This window comes from Macaca mulatta, chromosome 14 (assembly GCF_049350105.2).
Source record: "Macaca mulatta isolate MMU2019108-1 chromosome 14, T2T-MMU8v2.0, whole genome shotgun sequence".
Taxonomy (NCBI): Eukaryota; Metazoa; Chordata; class Mammalia; order Primates; family Cercopithecidae; genus Macaca; species Macaca mulatta.
Genome location: NC_133419.1, coordinates 11,351,105 through 11,372,598, shown reverse-complemented (window position 1 = coordinate 11,372,598; position 21,494 = coordinate 11,351,105). Strand labels below are relative to the sequence as shown.

At 51.1% G+C, this 21,494-nt stretch overlaps 3 protein-coding genes across 20 annotated transcripts in view; 2 read left to right on the top strand and 1 right to left on the bottom strand.

Annotated features, from left to right (window-relative positions):
* The window catches only part of TAF6L (TATA-box binding protein associated factor 6 like), a 180,559-nt gene that overhangs the window by 79,565 nt on the left and 79,500 nt on the right, over positions 1–21,494 (top strand). The window lies entirely within an intron of this gene.
* Positions 232–20,966, bottom strand: BSCL2 (BSCL2 lipid droplet biogenesis associated, seipin). 18 transcript variants are annotated; one of them, XM_015113693.3, is made up of 12 exons: positions 20,576–20,966; positions 18,535–18,750; positions 16,404–16,720; positions 12,667–12,748; positions 5,245–5,388; positions 3,027–3,161; positions 2,744–2,841; positions 1,250–1,391; positions 1,045–1,111; positions 757–843; positions 582–662; positions 232–491 (listed from the first exon to the last, which is right to left on the bottom strand). In XM_015113693.3, the coding sequence occupies exons 2-12, from the start codon at positions 18,619–18,621 to the stop codon at positions 319–321; spliced, it is 1,413 nt and encodes a 470-aa protein (XP_014969179.3). In that variant the 5' UTR covers positions 18,622–18,750; positions 20,576–20,966; the 3' UTR covers positions 232–318.
* GNG3 (G protein subunit gamma 3) lies at positions 19,074–20,844 on the top strand. Its single transcript, NM_001267786.1, is given in 3 exon segments — positions 19,074–19,352; positions 19,733–19,832; positions 20,113–20,844. Coding segments are annotated over 2 exon segments (228 nt in total). The 5' UTR covers positions 19,074–19,352; position 19,733; the 3' UTR covers positions 20,242–20,844.

Genomic DNA, 21,494 nt, shown 5'->3' with positions numbered 1-21,494 from the left:
AAGTCACATGCAGGGAGTAGGAAGCTTGCTAGGGGCCAGGATAGCTTCTCCCTCCTTGGACTTCCTGGGCTTATGAATGGAAACATCTGTGCTTAAAATATCCGGGGTCTGGAGGCCTTCCCCATGAGCAGCCCTTGACAAGAAGACCTCCCCTCTAATGGTGGAAAGTGAGAGATGTCTGGGGGACACAGGGTTTTCAAATGGCCGTGAATCCATTTCAGAGTCAAGGAGGAAGCTGACACAAAATAGTTTATTGAAGGAAAAACGAGGGGAGAGGGGTCAGGTGGGAAAGTGCTGGAATGTGAGGAGTCTGCCCCTTCAGGAACTAGAGCAGGTGGGGCGCTGTCGGAGAGCACCCTCAGCGGGTTCGGAGCTGCCCAAAGTTTCTGGGACAGGGGCAGAAGCAGGAGCAGGAGCAGGAGCAGGAGCAGGAGCAGGAGCAGGCAGGTTGGCCTCCGTCAGCAGAGCTGCATCTTCCCAGGAGCCTGAACCTGGGCCAGGAAAGGGAAAAACAAAATCCCAAATGGGATATTAGATTAACCGGGGGTCCCACCCAGGACACGCTGCAGGATGCCCCTCACCATCACTGGCCTCAGGCTCTAGCTCCTCTTCTCCGCTCAGGGGCTGCTGATCTGGTTTCTCCTCCTCAGACAGCTGACCCTCTGCAGCCAAAAGGGGAACACAGGGGTCAGACCCAGACACTCAAGGAGAAAGCCAAGGAGTCAGGAAGGAGAGTGTGTGGCGGCTGCGCCATACCTGTCCCCGAGGGATCTTCAGGGCTCTCACCATCCTCTGTAACATCTGATTGTGGAGTTGACTCCTCCTGGCCTTCAGGCCCTGTGCCTCAAAAGCAGGAGAGGACAGGTTAGGGTTAGGGTAGCTGTGCCTGGATGGCAGTGTCAACCTCACCTTCCTCACCTTTCCTTTGACCCTTGTCTCAGTCAGTGATACCCTAAGCCTCATACTGGATGAAGCAGGGACTCCCTCTGGTCCAGGCCAGCTCAACCTAGCCCACCTCAACAGCTCCCCAACCAACAACTTTACCTGGCTGATGAGCAGAGATCCTTCGTTGGACTTCCTTCCGGGAATTGTCTCTTTTTCGGATGTTAACCTGTGGAGGAAAAACCACTGAGCAGCAGGGACTGACTTCCCTCACTAACAATCAGGGCCCTCACACCCTAACCCCCAACATACCCCTGACCACCCACAAAGATCAAAGGGACAAAAGGGGGTCCTTGCTCCTTTCCACCTGCAAAGAGAAGCGGTGTCGGGGCCAGATGCCCCCCCACACCCACTGCATGTAGCTGAAGAGCACGATGACGCTGAGGAAGGTGAAGTTGCTGGCGACACCTATGAAGGCACAGGTCATCGGGAAGTTGTACAGCAGGTATCTGAGGCAGGAAGTAGGGACAAGAAGGGAGTAGCAGTTACCAGAGAGTACTGGCCTTCTCATGTCCCAGAAATAATTTCTAGGGCAATTCAAGTGAGTTTGGCTACAGCCGGCTCTGCCGCCCCTGCCTCCCACCAGCACAGTTCCCAGAACCTGCTGTACCAGGTTCCAACAAAGGCCAAGGACCTTGGGAAGTCTCCTGTGGGAGGGCCGTAGGCCACAGCCTCAATGTTGTCTGTCTCTCAAGAGTCACCCCAACTCTTGCTGAGCCAACGGTTCAAGACAGTAGCTCTCAACTCTGTCAGCCCATCAGCCTTCCTTGGGGTGCTTTAAAAAATTCTGCTCACAGGCCGGACATGGTGGCTCACGCCTACAATCCCAGCACTTTGGGAGGCTGAGGCGGGCGGATCACAAGGTCAGGAGATAGAGACCATCCTGGCTAACACGGTGAAACTCCATCTCTACTAAAAATACAAAAAAAAAAAATGAGCCAGGTGTGGAGGGGGGTGCCTGTAGTCCCAGCCACTCGGGAGGCTGAGGCAGGAGAATGGCGTGAACCCGAGAGGTGGAGCTTACAGTAAGTCGAGATCGCGCCACTGCACTCCAGCCTGGGCAACAGAGCGAGACTCCCTCTCAAAAATAAATAAATAGGGCCGGGCGCGGTGGCTCAAGCCTGTAATCCCAGCACTTTGGGAGGCCGAGACGGGCGGATCACGAGGTCAGGAGATCGAGACCATCCTGGCTAACACGGTGAAACCCCGTCTCTACTAAAAAATACAAAAAACTAGCCGGGCGAGGTGGTGGGTGCCTGTAGTCCCAGCTACTCGGGAGGCTGAGGCAGGAGAATGGCGTGAACCCGGGAGGCAGAGCTTGCAGTGAGCCGAGATCTGGCCACTGCACTCCAGCCTGGGTGACAGAGCAAGACTCCGTCTCAAAAAAAATAAAATTAAAAAAATAAATAAATAAAATAAATAAATAAATAAATAAAATAAATCTGCTCACTTGGGTGCAGCCCTCAGCCCTGGATTTCTGGGTGGAAGGCAGGGCAGAGGGAAGATGAAAACGGATGATGGAGGGTGGCAGGGGTAAAAAACAAAAATGTAAAATTCTGATGCCTAGACAAGACCTTAACAAATCCTGGTTCAGCTGGTCTGGGTGGGGTGCCCAAGGGTGTTTTTAAAAAGTTCCCCAGGGAGTTGATAGGCCAGTATACAGCAGCTTTGAGACCCTCTGGCCTATGTGAAACCCAACTCAGCTCTGCTCTGTGAACCCATTACCTCTGCTTGGGACCCCCTTGGTGGAAGGTTAGCCCTCATGAGAGTTGCCCAAGGTCCACTCCAGTTGGCCCCTCACCTGAGCCCAGTGAAGTGCGCGTGGATGCGGAGGTAGGCTCCGTACAGCTGGATGCGCTTGCTGTGGATCTCAATGATCGCTCCAGTGGTTGGCACATACTGCGGGGGGGGGGGGGGTGAGGGCGGCATCAGGCCAGGGCCCTGCCGCTGGCACTCTTACCCTCCCCATCTGAGCCTCACTTCCAGCCTCTCAGTTGTGATGTCTCCTGAGCCTGGAGGCTCCTCAGGTAGAATCCTGGGCTAATGGGAGGGGCTATCTCCTAGTCATCGTTCACCTCACTCACCGAGTTCTCTCTATAGTCTGCGTAGAGTTCCACCTCCAGCAGCTGCTTCTGCTCTGCAAAGCCAAACAGCAGGAGGCTAGAGAAGACCAGTGTGTCCAGCATCTGGAGCAGGTCTGAGCGGTAATGCAGCATCACCTGCCGGGGGTGGGAAGCAGAGGCTGGGAACAGGTGCGCCAGATCCCCATGACCCTATCTACCCCTCAACCATCCCTGAGTAGTCTAGGAAGGTGGCTTCTTCCTTAGGTCCCCGGCTCCCTCACCTTCACTTCCTACCCCTCAGTCTTCATCCAACCATTCCAATTGCTTGAACCTCTCCCCCTACCCAACCACACTCTATTATAGAGCAAAGGCCCCTCCTTCCAAGAAACCTTCCTGGATTAAGCCCAACACTGTCTCTGATCGGCCTTTCCCACCAAGTAGTTCTGTAATCCAGTATGGGATCTAAGTCCCAGTGCATCATCTGAAGCTTTTTTCCCCCATGTAGATGTCAGGAATTTGCTTCATGATGAGGTTGTGTTGTTAATTAATGGAAGAATGGTGTCTTAACATTTATTAGGCCAGGTGCGATGGCTCACACCTGTAATTGCAGCACTTTGGGAGGCTGAGGTGGTTGAATCATTTGAGACCAGGAGTTTGAGACCAGCTTGGTCAACATGGTGAAACCCCACCTCTACTAAAAATACAAAAATTAGCCAGGTGTGGTGGTGGGCACCTGTAGTCCCAGCTACTTGGGAGGCTGAGGCAGGAGAATCGCTTGAACCCAGGAGGTGAAGGCTGCAGTGAGCCGAGATCATGCCACTGCACTCCAGCCTGGGCGACAGAGCGAGATCTCTGTCTCAAAAACAAAAAAAACATTGAACAGCCACTATGTGCTAACAGGAATTTTACATTTCCCCATTGAATCCAAACTAGTCTTGCTATGAGGCAGTTACTTTTTTTTTTTTTTTTTTTTTTTTTTTTTTTGAGACGGAGTCTTGCTCTGTCACCCAGGCTGGAGTGCAGTGGCGGGATCTCAGCTCACTGCAAGCTCCGCCTCCCGGGTTCACGCCATTCTCCTGCCTCAGCCTCCCGAGTAGCTGGGACTACAGGCGCCTGCCACCTCGCCCGGCTAAGTTTTTGTATTTTTAGTAGAGACGGGGTTTCACTGTGTTACCCAGGATGGTCTCGATCTCCTGACCTCGTGATCCGCCCGTCTCGGCCTCCCAAAGTGCTGGGATTACAGGCTTGAGCCACCGCGCCCGGCCGGCAGTTACTATTATACCCATTTTATAATACTTTATACCCAAGAAGTTAAGTCAGGTGACCCAGAGCTAGCTTGTTTCTGAATGAGGACACAAACCCATGTCTGTCTGGCGTTAAAGTCTGTTTTCTGAGAGCAGCTCCACTCTTCAAACTTAACCCCAAAGCTGGGTGTGCTCATGAGATACCTGGGGTGTCTGGCAAAGGTTTCTGGTTTGGTAAGCTGATTCCTTTTCTTTTCTTTTTTTTTTTTTTTTAAAGACAAAGTTTTGCTCTCGTTGCCCAGGCTGGAATACAGTGGTGCGATCTCGGCTCACCGCAACCTCTGCCTCCCGGGTTCAAGCAATTCTCCTGCCTCAGCTTCCTGAGTAGCTGGGATTACAGGCATGCACCACCATGCCCAACTAATTTTGTGTTTTAAGTAGAGACGGGGTTTCTCCGTGTTGGTCAGGCTGGTCTCAAATTCTGGTCCTCAGGTGATCTACCCACCTCGGCCTCCCAAAGTGCTGGGATTACAGGCGTGAGCCACTGCGCCCAGCCTTGATTCCTTTCTTTATCCTGATGTGTCTGTGACCTCAAAGCCAAGGGTGTTTCCTCCAGTGGAATCCCTACCCAGACATTCTTTTTTTTTTTTGAGACGATCTTGCTCTGTTGCCCAGCAGGGAGAACAGTGGTGCAATCTCGGCTCACTGCAGACTCAACCTCCCAGGTTCAAGCGATCCTCCCACCTCAGCCTCTAGAGTAGCTGGGACTACAGTCGTGTGCCATCATGCCCAGTTAATTTTTTAAACGTTTTTTGTAGAGATGGGTTTCGCCATGTTTCCCAGGCCAGTCTTGAACTCTTGGGCTCAAGCCATCTGCCTGCCTCGGCCTCCCAAACTGCTAGGATTACAGGCATGAGCCACCGCATCCGGCCCCCTACCCATTCTGATCCTGCTGTCTTCCTCCACACCTTCTCAGACAGGCCACAAACACTTACCGAACGCGAAGAAGTGGAGATGATTCGGCCACCTCTGGTGTAGCAGGAAATGGTGACCAAGAACATGCCCAAATCTTGATTCACAGGGGACTCCGGCAGCTCAAGCTCTAAGGTAACACGATACGGCTGTCCATACATCAGCACCTGCCGAAGGTAGCCCCCATTTCTTTTAAAAAATTTTTGTTGAAAATGTACCGTCCCTATTCCACCTCCCTACTAGCCCCCCAACACCCCCAAATACTCGGCCACAACCCTCTTGGGTGGCCTAACAGGCCTTTCTTTTTTTTTTTTTTTTTTTTTTGAGACGGAGTCTCGCTCTGTCGCCCAGGCTGGAGTGCACTGGCCGGATCTCAGCTCACTGCAAGCTCCGCCTCCCGGGTTTACGCCATTCTCCTGCCTCAGCCTCCCGAGTAGCTGGGACTACAGGCGCCCGCCACCTCGCCCGGCTAAGTTTTTGTATTTTTTTTAGTAGAGACGGGGTTTCACCGTGTTAGCCAGGATGGTCTCGATCTCCTGACCTCGTGATCCGCCCATCTCGGCCTCCCAAAGTGCTGGGATTACAGGCTTGAGCCACCGCGCCCGGCCTAACAGGCCTTTCAATCTGTCATCCCAAGAAGGTGCTGCCCCCTTCTGGTGGCTGGAGCCTCCCATGTCCAGGTCTTCGGTATCCTGTTGGCTCTCCTGAATCAGACTCGCTACCTTGTTCCCAGAAAGGCTGTGTCACGTTTCTTTTCCAAAAGTGAACCGTCATGTTGCCAACTGGGCCATCTGTGACTCTGGCCTATGTGCCGGTGAGGCTATCCCCAGGGCCCAACCTGCCCTTACATTATTAATCAAGTACTGACGGTGCTCAATCTCCCCAGCCAGCTTTGGCACAGTCATCCTCGCTCCAGATCATCTTTTTGCCATTCTAGGTCCCTTATCTTGGTTCTGTTGGTAGCACCCCAAGACTCAGAGTAGGAAGACTCCTTCACAGGTATCACTCTCAAGAGGTTAAAGATTTGCCACCAAACATGCCCTAGTTTTACCTATTTCTATATTCTTCTAACCCCTTTATTGATTCATATCTAGCAACAAGGCCCTCACACAGTAGTACATAAAAATCACAGGGGTGAGGATAAAGCTTTTGTTTTTAATCAGAGGTAATGGGTTTAAAAAAAAAAAAAAGGGTTAGCCAGGTGCAGTGGCTCATGCCTGTAATCCCAGCACTTTGGGAGGCCGAGGCAGGTGGATCACCTGAGGTCAGGAGTTCGAGAACAGCCTGGCCAACATGGTGAAACCCCATCTCTACTAAAAATACAAAAATTAGCCGGGCATGGTGGCAGGCACCTGCAATCCCAGCTACTCGGGAGGCTGAGATGAGTGTAACACGAGGTCAGGAGTTCAAGACAAGCCTGGCCAAGACGGTGAAACCTTGTCTCTACTAAAAATACAAAAATTAGCTGGGCATGGTAGCAGGCACCTGTAATCCTAGCTACTCGGGAGGCTGAGGCAGAGGGAAGCGGAGGTTGCAGTTAGCTGAGATCGCGCCACTGTACTCCAGCCTGGGCGACAATGCAAGATTCTGTCTCAAAACAAAAAAACAAAAAACTATCTGTTGAAGAAAATGGATTCCATGAGATTCCTACCCTCTGTAGATACCAGAAAATTAAGCCAGTTGCTTCATAAACCTTTTTTTTTTTTTTTGAAGACAAGGTCTTGCTCTGTCACCCAGGCTGGAAGGCAGTGGCATGATCATGGCTCACTGTGCCTGGAACTTCTGGGCTCAATCTATCCTCCTGCCTCAGCCTCCAAAGTACCTGGGACCATAGGAACTACAGGCACATGCAATGACACCCAACTAAAAAAAATTTTTTTTTTTGGAGAGACAGGGGTCTTGCTTTGTTGCTCAGCCTATGAATTCTTCCCCTCAACCACTCCCCCAGTCTATTAATTCTTTTCTTTTTTGAGACAGGGTCTCGCTCTGTCACCAAGGTTGGAGTGCAGTGGTGTGATCACAGCTCACTGCAGCCTCAACCTCCTGGGCTCAATTGATCTTCCTGCCTCAGCCTCCTGAGTAGCTGGAACTATAGGTATGAGCCACCACACCCAGCTAATTTTTTATTTTTTTGTAGAGACGGGGTCTGTCTCACTGTGTTGCCCAAGTTGGTCTTGAACTGCTGGGCTCAATGAATCCGCCTTGGCCTCCCAAAGTGCTGAGATTACAGGTGTGAGCCACTGCCCTTGGCCCAAATTCTTTGAAACATTAAAATAGGTAGTTCTCTTAGCCAGGCGTGGTGGTGCCTGCCTGCAGTCCCAACTACTGAGGAGACTTAGGCAGGAGGATCTCTTGAGCCCAGGAGTTTGAAGCTACAATCAGCTATGATTGAGCCACTGCACTCCAATTGGGGTGACAGAATGAGACCCCAACTCAAAAAAAAAAATTAATCTCCTCCAAGGGGATCCACAGAATTTAATACTAAAACCTTGTGAATAAATCCATGCCTTTGTTCACATTTGTCTGCTTGATGGGCAGATTCTCCTCCTTCTCTAACACTCTCATGTAATATTCACCCTTCCTTAAAAGATCCACTTTGGGTCGGGCACAGTGGCTCAAGCCTGTAATCCCAACACTTTGGGAGGCTGAGGTGGGTGGACTACCAGGTCAGGAGTTCGAGATCAGCCTAGCCAATGTGGTGAAACCCCATCTCTACTAAAAAAAATACAAAAATTAGCTGGACGTGGTGGCGGGCGCCTGCAATCCCAGCCACTCAGGAAGTTAAGGCAAGACAATCACTTGAAGCCGGGAGGCAGAGGTTGCAGTGAGGCAAGATCACACCAGTGCACTCCAGCCTGGGCAACAGAGAGAGACTCCGTATCAAGAAGAAAAAACAAAACATAACAAAACAAAAAACAAAAAAAGATCTGCTTTGAACATCGCCATCTCCATTGTCTTAAACTATCCCAGAAAACACTGATCTAATTCTTCACAAATTATTCTGGAATGCAAAATCCACATCCCTTTTTTTTTTTTTTTAGACGGAGTCTTACTCTGTCGCCCAGGTTGGAGTACAATGGCATGATCTTGGCTCACTGTGACCTCTACCCCTTGGGTTCAAACGATTCTCCCGTCTCAGCCTCCCAAGTAGCTGCGACTACAGGCACATGCCACCACGCCTGGCTAATTTTTGTATTTTGAGATGGGGTTTCACCATATTGGTCAGGCTGGTCTTGAACCCTGACCTCAGGTGATCCACCCGCCTTGACCTCCCAAAGTGCTGGGATTACAGGTGTGAGCCACCACGCCTGGCCAGAATCCACATCTTACAGTTTGCCACTTAAATACATGCAAATGTATGCAATGTATAGTTTTCCATCAATGCTGTGAGCTCATTGAGAGCAGCGACCACATCTACTTCTAGCAAGCCGTTACACACAGTGGACAGATTATTTCATTCATTAATTCATTTAAAAATGTTCATTGTCAACAAACAAAATGTTCAACCTCTTCTAATTATTAGGGACATGGGCTGAATTTGCTCTCATCCTCCTTTTTTTCCTCCCTTCCTCATGTGACAGTCTCACACCTGATCATTTCAGTTCAGGCTCCCTCCCTTGGCTCCCTGCCTCCCCATTATGATCTCGGCAATGGGCCACAAAACTGTATGCACCATTCCAGGTACTGCGGCTTTCTCATTTCTTCTCAATAAAGTTATTTGTTATTATTTATTTTTTTGAGATGGAATCTGCTCTGTCACCAGGCTGCAGTGCAGTGCCGCGATCTCAGCTCACTGCAACCTCTGCCTCCTGGGTTCAAGCGACTCTCCTGCTTCAGCCTCCCGAGTAGCTGGGATTACAGGTGTGCACCACCACGCCCAGCTAATTTTTGTATTTTTAGTAGAGACAGCGTTTCACCATGTTGGCCCAGATGGTCTCGATCTCTTGACCTCATGATCCCCTGCCTCGGCCTCCCAAACTGTTGGAATTACAAGCGTGAGCCACCGTGCCTGACCCCTATTTTTTTTTTTTTTTTGACACAGCGTCTCACTCTGTCACCCAGGCTGGAGTGCAGTGGTGTGATCTTGGCTCACCACAACCCACGCCTCCTGGGTTCCAGCGATTCTCCTGCCTCAGCCTGCCAAGCAGCTGGGACTACAAATGTATGGCAGCACACCTGGCTAATTTTTGTATTTTTAGTAAAGACGGGGTTTCCCCATGTTGGTCAGGCTGGTCTCAAACTCCTGACCTTGTGATCTGCTTGCACTGGCCTTCCAAAGGGTTGGGACAACAGGCGTGAGCCACTGTGCCCAGCCTATTATTATTGAGACAGAGTCTTGCTCTGTCACCCAGGCTGCAGTGCAGTGGTGTGATCTCGGCTCACTGCAACCTCTGCCTGCCGGGTTTAAGCGCTTCTCCTGCCTCAGCCTCCTGAGTAGCTGGGATTACAGGCCTGCGCCACCACGCTTGGCTAATTTTTGTATTTTTAGTAGAAATGGGGTTTGACTGTGTTGGCCAGGCTGGTCTTGAACTCCTGACCTCAGGTGATCCACCTGTCTCCTCAGCCTCCCAAAGTGCTGAGATTACAGGCGTGAGCCACTACACCTGGTTATAATCCTAACACTTTGGGTGGCTGAGTCGGGAGGACCACTTGAGCCTAGTAGTTTGAGATGAGCCTAGGCAACATAGTAAGACCTTATCTCTACTAAAAATTAAAAAAAAAAAAAAAAAAGGTCAGCTGGGCATGGTAGCACACACCTGTAGTCCCAGCTACTTGGAAGATCACTTGAACCTGGAAGGTTAAGGCTGCAGTGAGCCACGATTGCATCACTGCACTCCAGGCTGGGTGACAGGGCAAAACCTTGTCTCAAAACATAAAATAAAATAGAACCCCAGACTCTATAGTTTATACTCTTCCCTTCAGAGGTGTGACATTCTATCATTAGATCAGTTTCCTCCCAAGTACCACTTTTGAAAAATAACTTCAGGCTGGGCATGGTGGCTCATGCCTGTAATCCCAGCACTTTGGGAGGCTGAGGTGGGCAGACCACCTGAGATCACGAGTTCAAGACCAGCCTGGCCTACGTGATGAAACCCCATCCCTATTAAAAATACAAAAATCAGCTAGGTATGCTGGCATACACCTGTAACCCCAGCTACTTGGGAGGCTGAGGCAGGAGAACTGATTGAACCCAGGAGGCAGAGGTTGCAGCGAGCTGAAATCGTGCCATTGCACTCTAGCCTGGGTGACAGGAAAGAAACTCCGTCTCAAAATAAATAAATAAATAAATAAATAAATAAATAAATAAAAATAACTTTAGGCTGGGTGTGGTTGCTCACTCATGTAATTCCAGCGCTTTTGGAGGCTGAGGTGGGTGGATCACCTGAGGTCAGGAGTTTTAGACCAGCCTGACCAACATGGTGAAACCCTGTCTCTGCTAAAAATACAAAAATTAGCCAGACGTGGTGATGGGTACCTGTAATCCCAGGTACTCGAGAAGCTGAGGTGGGAGAATAGCTTGATCCCGGGTGGTGGAGGTTGCAGTGAAGCGAGATCGCGCCACTGTGCTCCAGCCTCAGTGACAGAGCAAGACTCTGTCTCAAAAAAAAAAAAAGAAAAGAAAGAAAAAGAACCTATCCTTTATCAGAGCCTCCTTCAGCTTGCCTACCATAGAGGGCCCAGTCCCCATATGCATTTCTCAGGGTTCCCAGAGGACTGGCCAGATGCCAGTGTGACGTCCCATTGTTGACGTCACACTGGCATCTGGCCAGTCCTCTGGCACAGTACCCTTTGTAATGACAGGTTGCACATATTTGACAACAGTTTCATAATTTTATATAAATGCTTTCAAAACTCTTGGGTAGATGCCCATCTTATTCCAAAGTAATAACTGATTTATTCATTAAGGTCTAAAACATTGCTTACTTCACCTAGCAGATATTGCTTATTTTACCTAGCAGATAAATAGATAATACTTCACCTGATACAGATGGTCCTTAATTTACGATGGGGTTACATTCCGATAAACCCATCTAAGTTGAAACTATCATAAGCTGAAAATGCATTTAATACACCTAGCCTAAAGAACATCATAGCGGCCGGGCGTGGTGGCTCATGCCTGTAATCCCAGCACTTTGGGAGGCCGAGGCGGGCGGATCACAAGGTCAGGAGATCGAGACCACGGTGAAACCCTGTCTCTACTAAAATTACAAAAAATTAGCCGGGTGCGGTGGCGGGCGCCTGTAGTCCCAGCTACTCGGGAGGCTGAGGCAGGAGAATGGCGGGAACCCGGGAGGTGGAGCTTGCAGTGAGCCGAGATCGCGCCACTGCACTCCAGCCTGGGGGACAGAGCGAGACTCCGTCTCAAAAAAAAAAAAGAACTTCATAGCTTATTTAGCCTAGCCTATCTTGAACATGCTCAGAATATTTACGTTAGCCTACCTATAGTTGGTTAAAATCATCTAACACAAAGCCTATACTTATAATAAAGTAGTGAATATCTCATGTGATTTATTGAATACTGTACTGAAAGTGAAAAACAGGCTGAGTGCAGTGGCTGACGCCTATAATCCCAGCACTTTGGGAGGCCAAGGCGGGCAGATCACAAGGTCAAGAGATCCAGACTATCCCAGCCAACATGGTGAAATCCCATCCCTACTAAAAATACAAAAAAATTAGCTGGGTGTGGTGGTGCGCGCCTGTAGTGCAAGCTACTCAGGAGGCTGAGGCAGGAGAATCGCTTGAACCCGGGAGGTGGAGGTTGCAGTGAGCCAAGATTGCACCACTGCACTCCAGCCTGGCGACAGAGACTCTGTCTCAAAAACAAAAAAAAGAGTGAAAAACAGAATGGTTGTACAGGTATGTGAAGTACAGTGTCTACGGAATGTATGTCACTTTTGCACCACTGTGAAGTTGAAAAATTGTTCAGTTGAATTATCGTAAGTCAGGGACTATGTTGAGAAAGAACACGTCTAGCACCTGCTGCAGAAATATCAATCAACACACACAACTCATTTTAATTTCTTTTCCTTCAAAGCTTCCTCTTAGTCTTTTTTTTTTCCCTAAGCTGAAGCTTCATTCTTGTTGCCGGCTGGAGTACTATGGCGTGATCTCGGCTCACCGAAACCTCCTCCTCCCGGGTTCAAGTGATTCTCCTGCCTCAGCATCCTGAATAGCTGGGATTACAGGCATGTGCCACCACGCCCAGCTAATTTTGTATTTTTAGGAGACACAGGGTTTCTCCGTGTTGGTCAGGCTGGTCTCGAACTCCCAACCTCAGGTGATCTGCCTGCCTCAGCCTCCCAAAGTAGTGGGATTACAGGCGTGAGCCACCGCACCTGGCCAGTCTCTTATTACTCAATTTCTGCTCTCTAGGCCTTTCTCAAGTCTTCCTATTCCGAATCATTAAAGCTCTAAGGAAACCTCTCTCTAGTTCCGATACTCACCCGATCACGTCCACCCTTAGTCAGTGAGACATTGGCAACAGGGAAGGAGCAGAGTGAGGTGGTGGAGGAATCACAGTCGGTCCTAAATGAGAATGGAGGAGGATACTCTGCTAAGTTCGTCTTACTAGTCCGTCCACACACCTTGGCCCCCTAAGGCTCCCCTGCCCTCCTCCCTTCTCTCAGAACAGGCCCCCTTCTCTATATTACAAAGATGAAGAACAAATGTGGCCAGGAGATTCAAGATACCAGAATGATTATTTCATTCTCTTCCTATGACTTCAATGTATGTCCTCTCATTAGAGCAGATGTTCTTAGATGGGAATCTACAGATACTTAATTAAATAGTTTCACACTTTAGGGTTTCTAAAGACTTAAGGAGCTTGATAAAAATGTAAATTCCAGGGCCAGGCAGTGATGGCTTACGCCTGTAATCCCAGCACTTTTGGAGACCAAGGTGGGCGGATCACCTGAGGTCAGGAGTTTAAGACCAGCCTGAACAACATGGAGACACCCTATCTCTACTAAAAATACAAAATTAGCCAGGCGTGGTGGCGCATGCCTGTAATCCCAGCTACTCGGGATGCTGGGGAAGAAGAATCACCTGAACTTGGAGGCAGAGGTTGTGGTGAGCCAAGATCACGCCACTGCACTCCAGCCTGGGCAACAAGAATGAAACTCCATCTCAAAAAAAAAAAAGTAATTTCCAGGGTCCCACCCCAAGAGATTCTGATTTGGTAGCTCTGGTCTGGGTCCCAGTTTGAGAAAACGCCTCCAAAATGATCTACAGATGGTTATTAAGAGGCTCATGAACCCCTTCAATTGTAGGCAAATTTGCACGTGGGGGTGTGGGCGCAGCATATGCCTAGGCATGTATATACATTTTTATGGCAGGAAGGGCCATAAGATCCATTTCCTACAAGTTTAAGAAGCTCTGCTTTAGAAACTATAGCTCCAGACCAGGGACTTAAGGGAAAAAATGACTTTAAACCATTGATACACCTTTCTCTGCATCTGTTGACAGGTCCTACAACCACTGTTGAGAAGAGAGAACTAGGCTGGGTGCGGTGGCCCACATCTGTAATCCCAGCACTTTGAGAGGCCAAGGGAGTGGATCATGAGGTCAGGACTTCGAGATCAGCCTGGCCAACATAGTGAAACCCCGTCTCTACTAAAAATACAAAAAAAAATTAGCCAGGTGTGGTGGCAGGCACCTGTAATCCCAGTTACTTGGGAGGCTAAGGCAAGGCAGGAGAATGGCTTCAACCCGGAGGCAGAGGTTGCAGTGAGCTGAGATTGTGCCACTACACTCCAGCCTAGGCGACAGTGCGAGACTGTCTCAAAAAGAAAAAAAAAAAAAAAAAAAAAAAGAAGCGAGAACTTGGTGGGGCGCGGTGGCTCACGTCTGTAATCCCAGCATTTTGGGAGGCCGAGGCGGACGGATCACCTGCGTTCAGGAGTTCAAGACCAGCCTAGCCAACATGGTGAAACCCACAGCATTTTGGGAGGCCAAGGTGGGTGGATCACGAGGTCAGGAGATCGAGACCATCCTGGCTAACATGGTGAAACCCCATCTCTGCTAAAAAAAAAATTAGCCGGGCGTGGTGGTGGGCGCCTGTATTCCCAGCTACTCAGGAGGCTGAGGCAGGAAAATAGCGTGAACCCGGGAGGCAGAGCTTGCAGTGAGCCGATGTTGCGCCACTGCACTCCAGCCTGGGCGACAGAGCAAGACTCCATAAAAAAAAACAAAAAAAACCCATCTCTACTAAAAATACAAAAATTAGCCAGGCGTGGTGGCACACACCTGTAATCCCAGCTACTTGGGAGGCTGAGGCACGAGAATCACTTGAACCAGGAAGGCGGAGATTGCAATGAGCAGACACTGTGCCACTTCACTCCAGCCTGGGTGACAGAGCGACTCCATCTCAAAAAAAAAAAAAAAAAGAGAGAGAGAATTTGGCACTTGTTAGGGTTTGTAAAATGGGAAGGAACTAAGGGGCCAGTCAAGAGGCAAGACTCTCTGGGAGGCAAATTTATGCACCTACTCATCTTATGTTTCCATAATCTCTATTGTGCAGCAGACTTTCAGGGACTGGGTGTGGGGAAAAGAGAGATCAGACTGTTACTGTGTCTATGTAGAAAGAAGTAGACATAAGAGACTCCATTTTGTTCTGTACTAAGAAAAATTCTTCTGCCTTGAGATGCTGTTAATCTGTAACCCTAGCCCCAACACTGTGCTCGCAGAGACATGCGCTGTGTTGACCCAAGGTTTAACAGATTTAGGGCTATGCAGGATGTGCTTTGTTAAAAAAGTGCTTGAAGGCAGTATGTTTGTTAAAAGTCATCATCATTCTCTAATCTCAAGTACCCAGGGACACAATACACTGTGGAAGGCCACAGGGACCTCTGCCTAGGAAAGCCAGGTATTGTCCAAGGTTTCTCCCCATGTGATAGCCTGAGATATGGCCCTGTGGAAGGGAAAGACCGGACCGTCCCCCAAGCCTGACACCCATAAAGGGTCTGTGCTGAGGAGGATTAGTAAAAGATGGAAGGCCTCTTTGCAGTTGTGGTAAGAGGAAGGCATCTGTCTCCTGCTCCTCCCTGGGCAATGGAATGTAAAACCTGATTGTACATTCTATTTACTGAGATAGGAGAAAACCGCCTTAGGGCTGGAGGTGAGACATGCTAGTGGCAATACTGCTCTTTAATGCGCTGAGATGTTTGTATTAGGTGCACATCAAGGCACAGCACCTTTTCTTAACCTTGTTTATGAAACAGAGATCTTTGTTTACGTTTTCCTGCTGACCCTCTCCCCACTATTACCCTATTGTCCTGCCACATCCCCCTCTTTGAGAGGTAGAGATAATTATCAACAAATACTGAGGGAACTCAGAGACCACTGCAGGTCCTCCGTATGCTGAGCGCGGGTCCCCTGGGCCCACTTTTCTTTCTCTATACTTTGTGTCTCTTTTCTTTTTTTTTTTTGAGATGGAATCTCACTCTTTCACCCAGGCTGGAGCGCAGTGGCTGGATCTCAGCTCACTGCAACCTTTGCCTCCAGGGTTCACGCCATTCTCCTGCCTCAGCCTCCCGAATAGCTGGGACTACAGGCGCCCGCCACTGCGCCCAGCTAATTTTTTGTATTTTTAGTAGAGACGGGGTTTCACCGTGTTAGCCAGGATGGTCTCGAACTCCTGACCTCGTGATCCACGCCCCCCAACCCTCGGCCTCCCAAAGTGCTGGGATTACAGGCATGAATCACCGCGCCCTCCCGGCATCTTTTCTCAGTCTTTTGTCCCACCTGATGAGAAACGCCCACAGGTGTGGAGGGGCAGGCCACTCCTTCACTGGGAGGCAGTAATGTAAAAGGCAAACTACTGCTTTCCTAATAGCTCCTGAAAGCCAGGCTGGTTCTGCACTAAGGGGTTGAGTTGGCTCAAAATTCTACATTGGCCCTTAGAGAGGGGTGATCCAACCAAAATAGAATTGATCCTCATAATGATAGAAGTGGATTTTTTTTCCTTTTTCTTTTTTTTTAAACTAGATTTCAGTAATCAGAGGGAGAACTAGAACCCTAGCCCTGGCAACCCAAATCTAGCCTTGCGCTGTCAAAGTTGAGAAGTCCTGTAAGCACACCTGGCTCCAGTTTTCCTCATCTGTAAATGAGGGGATTGAACTGACCTCCAAGGGCCCTACAATTCCCATAGGAGTCCTCTATGTTGCTAGAACGCCCCTCTCACCTGTAGTAGAAATGCACGGGGCTGAGGTGGCTGACCGTCGGCATGTAGGAATAGTAGAAGGAGCCATAGAGGAAGACAGACACCCAGAGCAAGAGGAGGACGGTGCAGAAGAGCACCCCGAACTGCAGCAGCAGCCTGCGGGCACGGCCTGCCAAGACTTGGCCCACTTCCTGGGCCCACAGTAAGGCAGGTACTGGAGGATCGTTGACCATGGCCGGGAGAGCAGGGTGTCTGGCCCCAGGTTCAGGCCTTGCGTTCCTAGCTGCTTTGCCACCTGGACGCCACCCCTGGCCATGGGATGCAGGAGGTGGTGGTTCCTGGAAAGACAGAGGGGGGAAAAGAGTGACTCCTTTCCCCAGGGAAGTGGGGACAAAAAAGCTTACTGGACTGGCTTTGAGGAACGAGAGATAGCAGGATAGCAAAGTCACTGTTTCATATATACGGCCTTTCTCCAAATAATTGTGCCACTCAGCCAATTATCCCTTCCCTTTCCTCCACTGTTTTCCCTCCCGCCCAGTGCTAGATCTCCTCAGTGGAATTCCTTCTCCAGGCATTTGATTCTGGGACAAACCACCTTGATACTCATTCACAGCTATGTAACAAAGAAAGGAGCACCGGCCGGGCGCGGTGGCTCAAGCCTGTAATCCCAGCACTTTGGGAGGCCGAGACGGGTGGATCACGAGGTCAGGAGATCGAGACCATCCTGGCTAACACGGTGAAACCCCATCTCTACTAAAAAATACAAAAAACTAGCCGGGCGAGGTGGCGGGCGCCTGTAGTCCCAGCTACTCGGGAGGCTGAGGCAGGAGAATGGCGTAAACCCGGGAGGTGGAGCTTGCAGTGAGCTGAGATCCGGCCACTGCACCCCAGCCTGGGCGACAGAGCAAGACTCCGTCTCAAAAAAAGAAAAAAAAAAAAAAAAAGAATGAGCACCTTACAATTCTTACAAAGAGCTTCACACACACGGTGATACTGAATCCACACTGCTAGGCAGCTGCACGAAGAGAATGTGCGACTTGCCTAAGGTCATACGGCCAGACTTGAAACCAGTAGCCCAAGAGTAGCCACAATTGCTTCCCGAGTTTCTCCTCTCCGCCTCGAGCTGAGCTCGCTCCCCGATACGGCTGCGCCCCACGCCAGGCGGAGCGCCCTGCAGCCAACTGCCGCTTCCCGCCAGTCCCCTCCGGCTCGAGGGGTGGGCAAAGCGCCCGGAGCCCCTACCTAATCGTGCAACCATGGAAACCAGCCGGCCGGCTGCCACAGGGCGACCGACTCACCAGCCTCGCGCGCTGCCAGGGCAACCGTGAGACAGGACTTCCGGCTCCCGGGGAAGTCCCGCCCCTCTCCGCCAGCCGCTTTGGTAGCCCTGGGAGGCGGGGCTTCGGCCCAGGGCGGGGTTCAGCGCGGCGTCCGGCGCAGCGGGGCGGAGCCTTCAGGGGCTGCGAGGCTAGCGCCTCTCTGCGCTCGCCGCTGGCTCTCTGTGCGGCAGGTTTGCCTCCGGTTACCGTGACCAAAGGGGAAAGACGCCTGCCTCCCTGCAGGCCCCAAGATATGCCCCAGGGGATGCGCTGACTGCAGCCTCCGCTTGGCCCTCCCTCGAGACTGCAATCACATCCCTCTGTGCACACCTTCACCACAGGCCATTTCACCGGCTAAGCGGGCAAGTGAGACGGTCATCCAGTTGGCGCTGATTTTTATCGCCCACAGCCCCTAGGCATCTAAGGCGGGGGCATTCGCCTAGAGCATGTTGCAGTCTGCGGCAACCTGGGCCTCCTGCGTTGTTGCGCAGGCAGATTAGTCCCCTGTTCCCAGCGTGGTAGCATTTCAGCTCCGCGTTTTGTGGACCTTCTCTGACCCTAACTGGATGCAGTCTTCAGAGTCCCCACAGCACATTATCTAGACTAGCTTTTGGCAAGTGGTATCTTCTATTTTGTAGACGTCTATTACCCCAGATAAAGTCCTTCAGAGGGCAAGGCCAGTGTTGTGTACATCTTTGCATACTGTTGCGGGCGTGGGAAGTAATCTATTCAAAATGAATGAAATTCTTCAAACCAATCCACCACCCCCTACTTCACGCCAGCCCACCTATTTCCAGTATATTTCTGCTGACTGTCCCCACAAGGCCTCCTACCTCCTCTTTGTCCGGTCCTTTGATCTGGTCTCCGCACACCTCTTTTTCCCCAGCTTCCTCCTTTTGGTCTACCTTTTCTGTAGACATCTTCCTGACGAGCCTCTGCTGCCTCTGGATCTTCCACTGAGTCACTTGTGGCTAAGATGTGAAGTGGCAATCCAGACGCTGATACCTGTGGCGCATCACATTTTCCTGGATATGGAAAATGGAGGGTCCCTGGGAGAGAAACGAAGATTCAGGTGCTAAGTGCTGTGTCAGGGTAGAGGGAGGAAGGAAGGAGGGGGGCGACTGCCCAGCTGATGTCAGATTTTCAAATGAGCAGGGTCCCCCGCAGCCAGTACAGACTCCACTGCAGGGGCTGTCATAGGCCCAGACCACCCCATTTGAGAGGGGGAGTCGGCCTTGGCCTCAGCTCTGTTGGGGAGGGCTCTAGCCCAGACTCAGGATGCCTGCAATGGGGGAGGGGCAGGCAGTGAACCAGCGACAGTGGGGGTGTGCGCAGGGGATGCAGGCAGCTAGGCTCCCCCACTGGCCAGGCAGTTGGTATGTTCCAGGATCTGAGCAGCTCCTTCTAGCATCCTTCATCCTTCAGGTACCAGCCATCCAGGCAGTGCTTCAGCTGCAGAAACTGAGACCAGTCCTGGACGGACCTCTGGCCTGACCCTCCTCAGTGGCCTCCTTGCCTATAGTCACTGCTTCTGCATCAGATACTTTCAGCTGCAACTCCCTGCAGGGTGGGGCACCCATCTCAGGCAGAAGGTTTTGGTACCCTCCACTGACCCTACACCCAGGTCTGCTACTGCTGCTTGTGGCTTTAGGTGAGTAGGTAACAGCCTGTTTTTCTCCTGCTGGGGCTCACTGGAGCAGATAGAGGTGATGTACCCTCCTCATCAGGGTTGGTTGAGGTCTTCAGAGCTGGGAACACACATGGTTTGAAGGGCTGAAAAGTCTTACATCATTTGTGTAAGGTTTAACGATCTGTGGCCCAGGCCATGAGGGAGTTTGGGGAGCACCTCATCCCACCCTATTTTTTCCATGAGGAATACAGGGATGAGACAGTCCACTGGAGGAGGAGGAGGATAGGAGGGAAACAAAATATTGGGGTATGACCACAGCCTTGTAAAGGTTGGTGTGGAGTGAGCATGGAGGAGGGCCTCCAGCTGAGACGGTTCCCTGAGAGGTCCCTCTTTTTTTCCAGGATGAAAGGTGAGACCCCGGTGAACAGCACTATGAGTATTGGGCAAGCACGCAAGATGGTGGAACAGCTTAAGATTGAAGCCAGCTTGTGCCGGATAAAGGTAGGTGGGACCCTGGCTGGCTCTCCCATTAGTTGGCCAGGCCGTGCTGTGCTGCAGGTTCCCAAAGCTCAGGATAAGAGATGCGTTCTTTCCTGCACTCCCTGAGGTCAGGGGAGGAGTCTGGGGCCCTGCAGAGAGCTGTCCCCAGGTCTCTGTGGGGGATGAGGAATAAGACAGTCATAAGGAGCCCTGGAGATGGCAAAAGAGAACCCATTTGGGGAGGGAGGCTGCAGTACCCTTTAGAGGTCCTGGCTAACAGTACCCCTCCTGGCTGTCCCAGGTGTCCAAGGCAGCCGCAGACCTGATGACTTACTGTGATGCCCACGCCTGTGAGGATCCCCTCATCACCCCTGTGCCCACTTCGGAGAACCCCTTCCGGGAGAAGAAGTTCTTCTGTGCTCTCCTCTGAGCAACCCTGTCCCTTCTCACAACTCCTCCCTTTTCCCTCTCCTGCGCCCTTCCTTAGGTCGGTAATTGTCGTGAGCCCCTGAGGCTCCCTGCATCCCATCCCTAACCCTTGCCTGACCATGTGAGGTTATTTGAAGCACAAGGCCCACCCTCATCTGTCGGCCCCATTTCCTTCCACCTTTGTGGCCGACCCCAAGCACCCCAGAGATATGAGGCACCCTTTGCTCCACCCACAGCAGGGCCCCGTCAGACTGCCAGCGTCCTGCCCACTTCCTTTGATGACCCGCTCAGACAATGGAGAGAGGGATGGGCCAGGTTCTAGCTCTCAGTCTCACCTGGAGCTACTGGAGAGTAAAGCCATTTGAAGAATAAAGTCATCCAGAGCCTCAGGACAGCTCCTGTGTTAGAATTCTTGGGGGGAGAGGATCATCAAGCAATAGATCTGCCATACCCAGGGAATAGAGCCAATCAAAACAGGCTAGACATTGTCAAGGATCTGAGAAAAGCCGGGTCGGGGGATGGCGGGCGCGAGAGAGCGTCCACAGTGGAAGAATTAAGTACAACAGACGCTCAAGAGGCTGCGGAGAACAAACACACACACACACAAACGTGCAACGAAGCCAAGTTAAAAGGTAAACAGGCCGAAGAGGGTGGATTTAGGGGAGGGTGCGGGAGTGCAGTCGCACAGCAGAGGAACTCTTAGAGGGGGAGGGGCGGAGCTTGGCTTCAGTTACCCCGACTGGAGCCGGTTTTATATCTAAGATGGCTGCGCCCACAGCCGCTCCCATTCCAAGATGGCCGTACCAAGATGGCGGCCCCCACGTCAAGGAGTTTACCGTACAGGGCGTCTCTTAAAATGGCGGCCCCCAGGGAACAGGCGTTCTCAATATGGTCCCTTCCACCCTCTTCTGGTCTCAAAATGGCTGCCCCTTCCTTCTCCAAGTCGGGGCCCGCGCCCTGCGACCCTGAAATCGGAATTTCGATGTCCTCCCCATTAAGCCGAAGGCACACGGGCGGCCATAACGAAGAAGCACTAAACAAGGGGACCCCAGGAAGCACAGTGTGGCCGACGCTGGTCGCGTGGATCTTGCAAGGGAATCTAGGTTTCTACATCTTGCCAAGCTTTGGAGCGGAAATATTAGCGGCGGGGGGTTAACCCCCAGCGATGTCCGTCTCGGTGCACCGCTCCTCAGTCGCTTCCTGGTCTTCCCAGGAGCTGGATAAGCCTGAAATTGCTCAGTTTGGGTTTCCTAG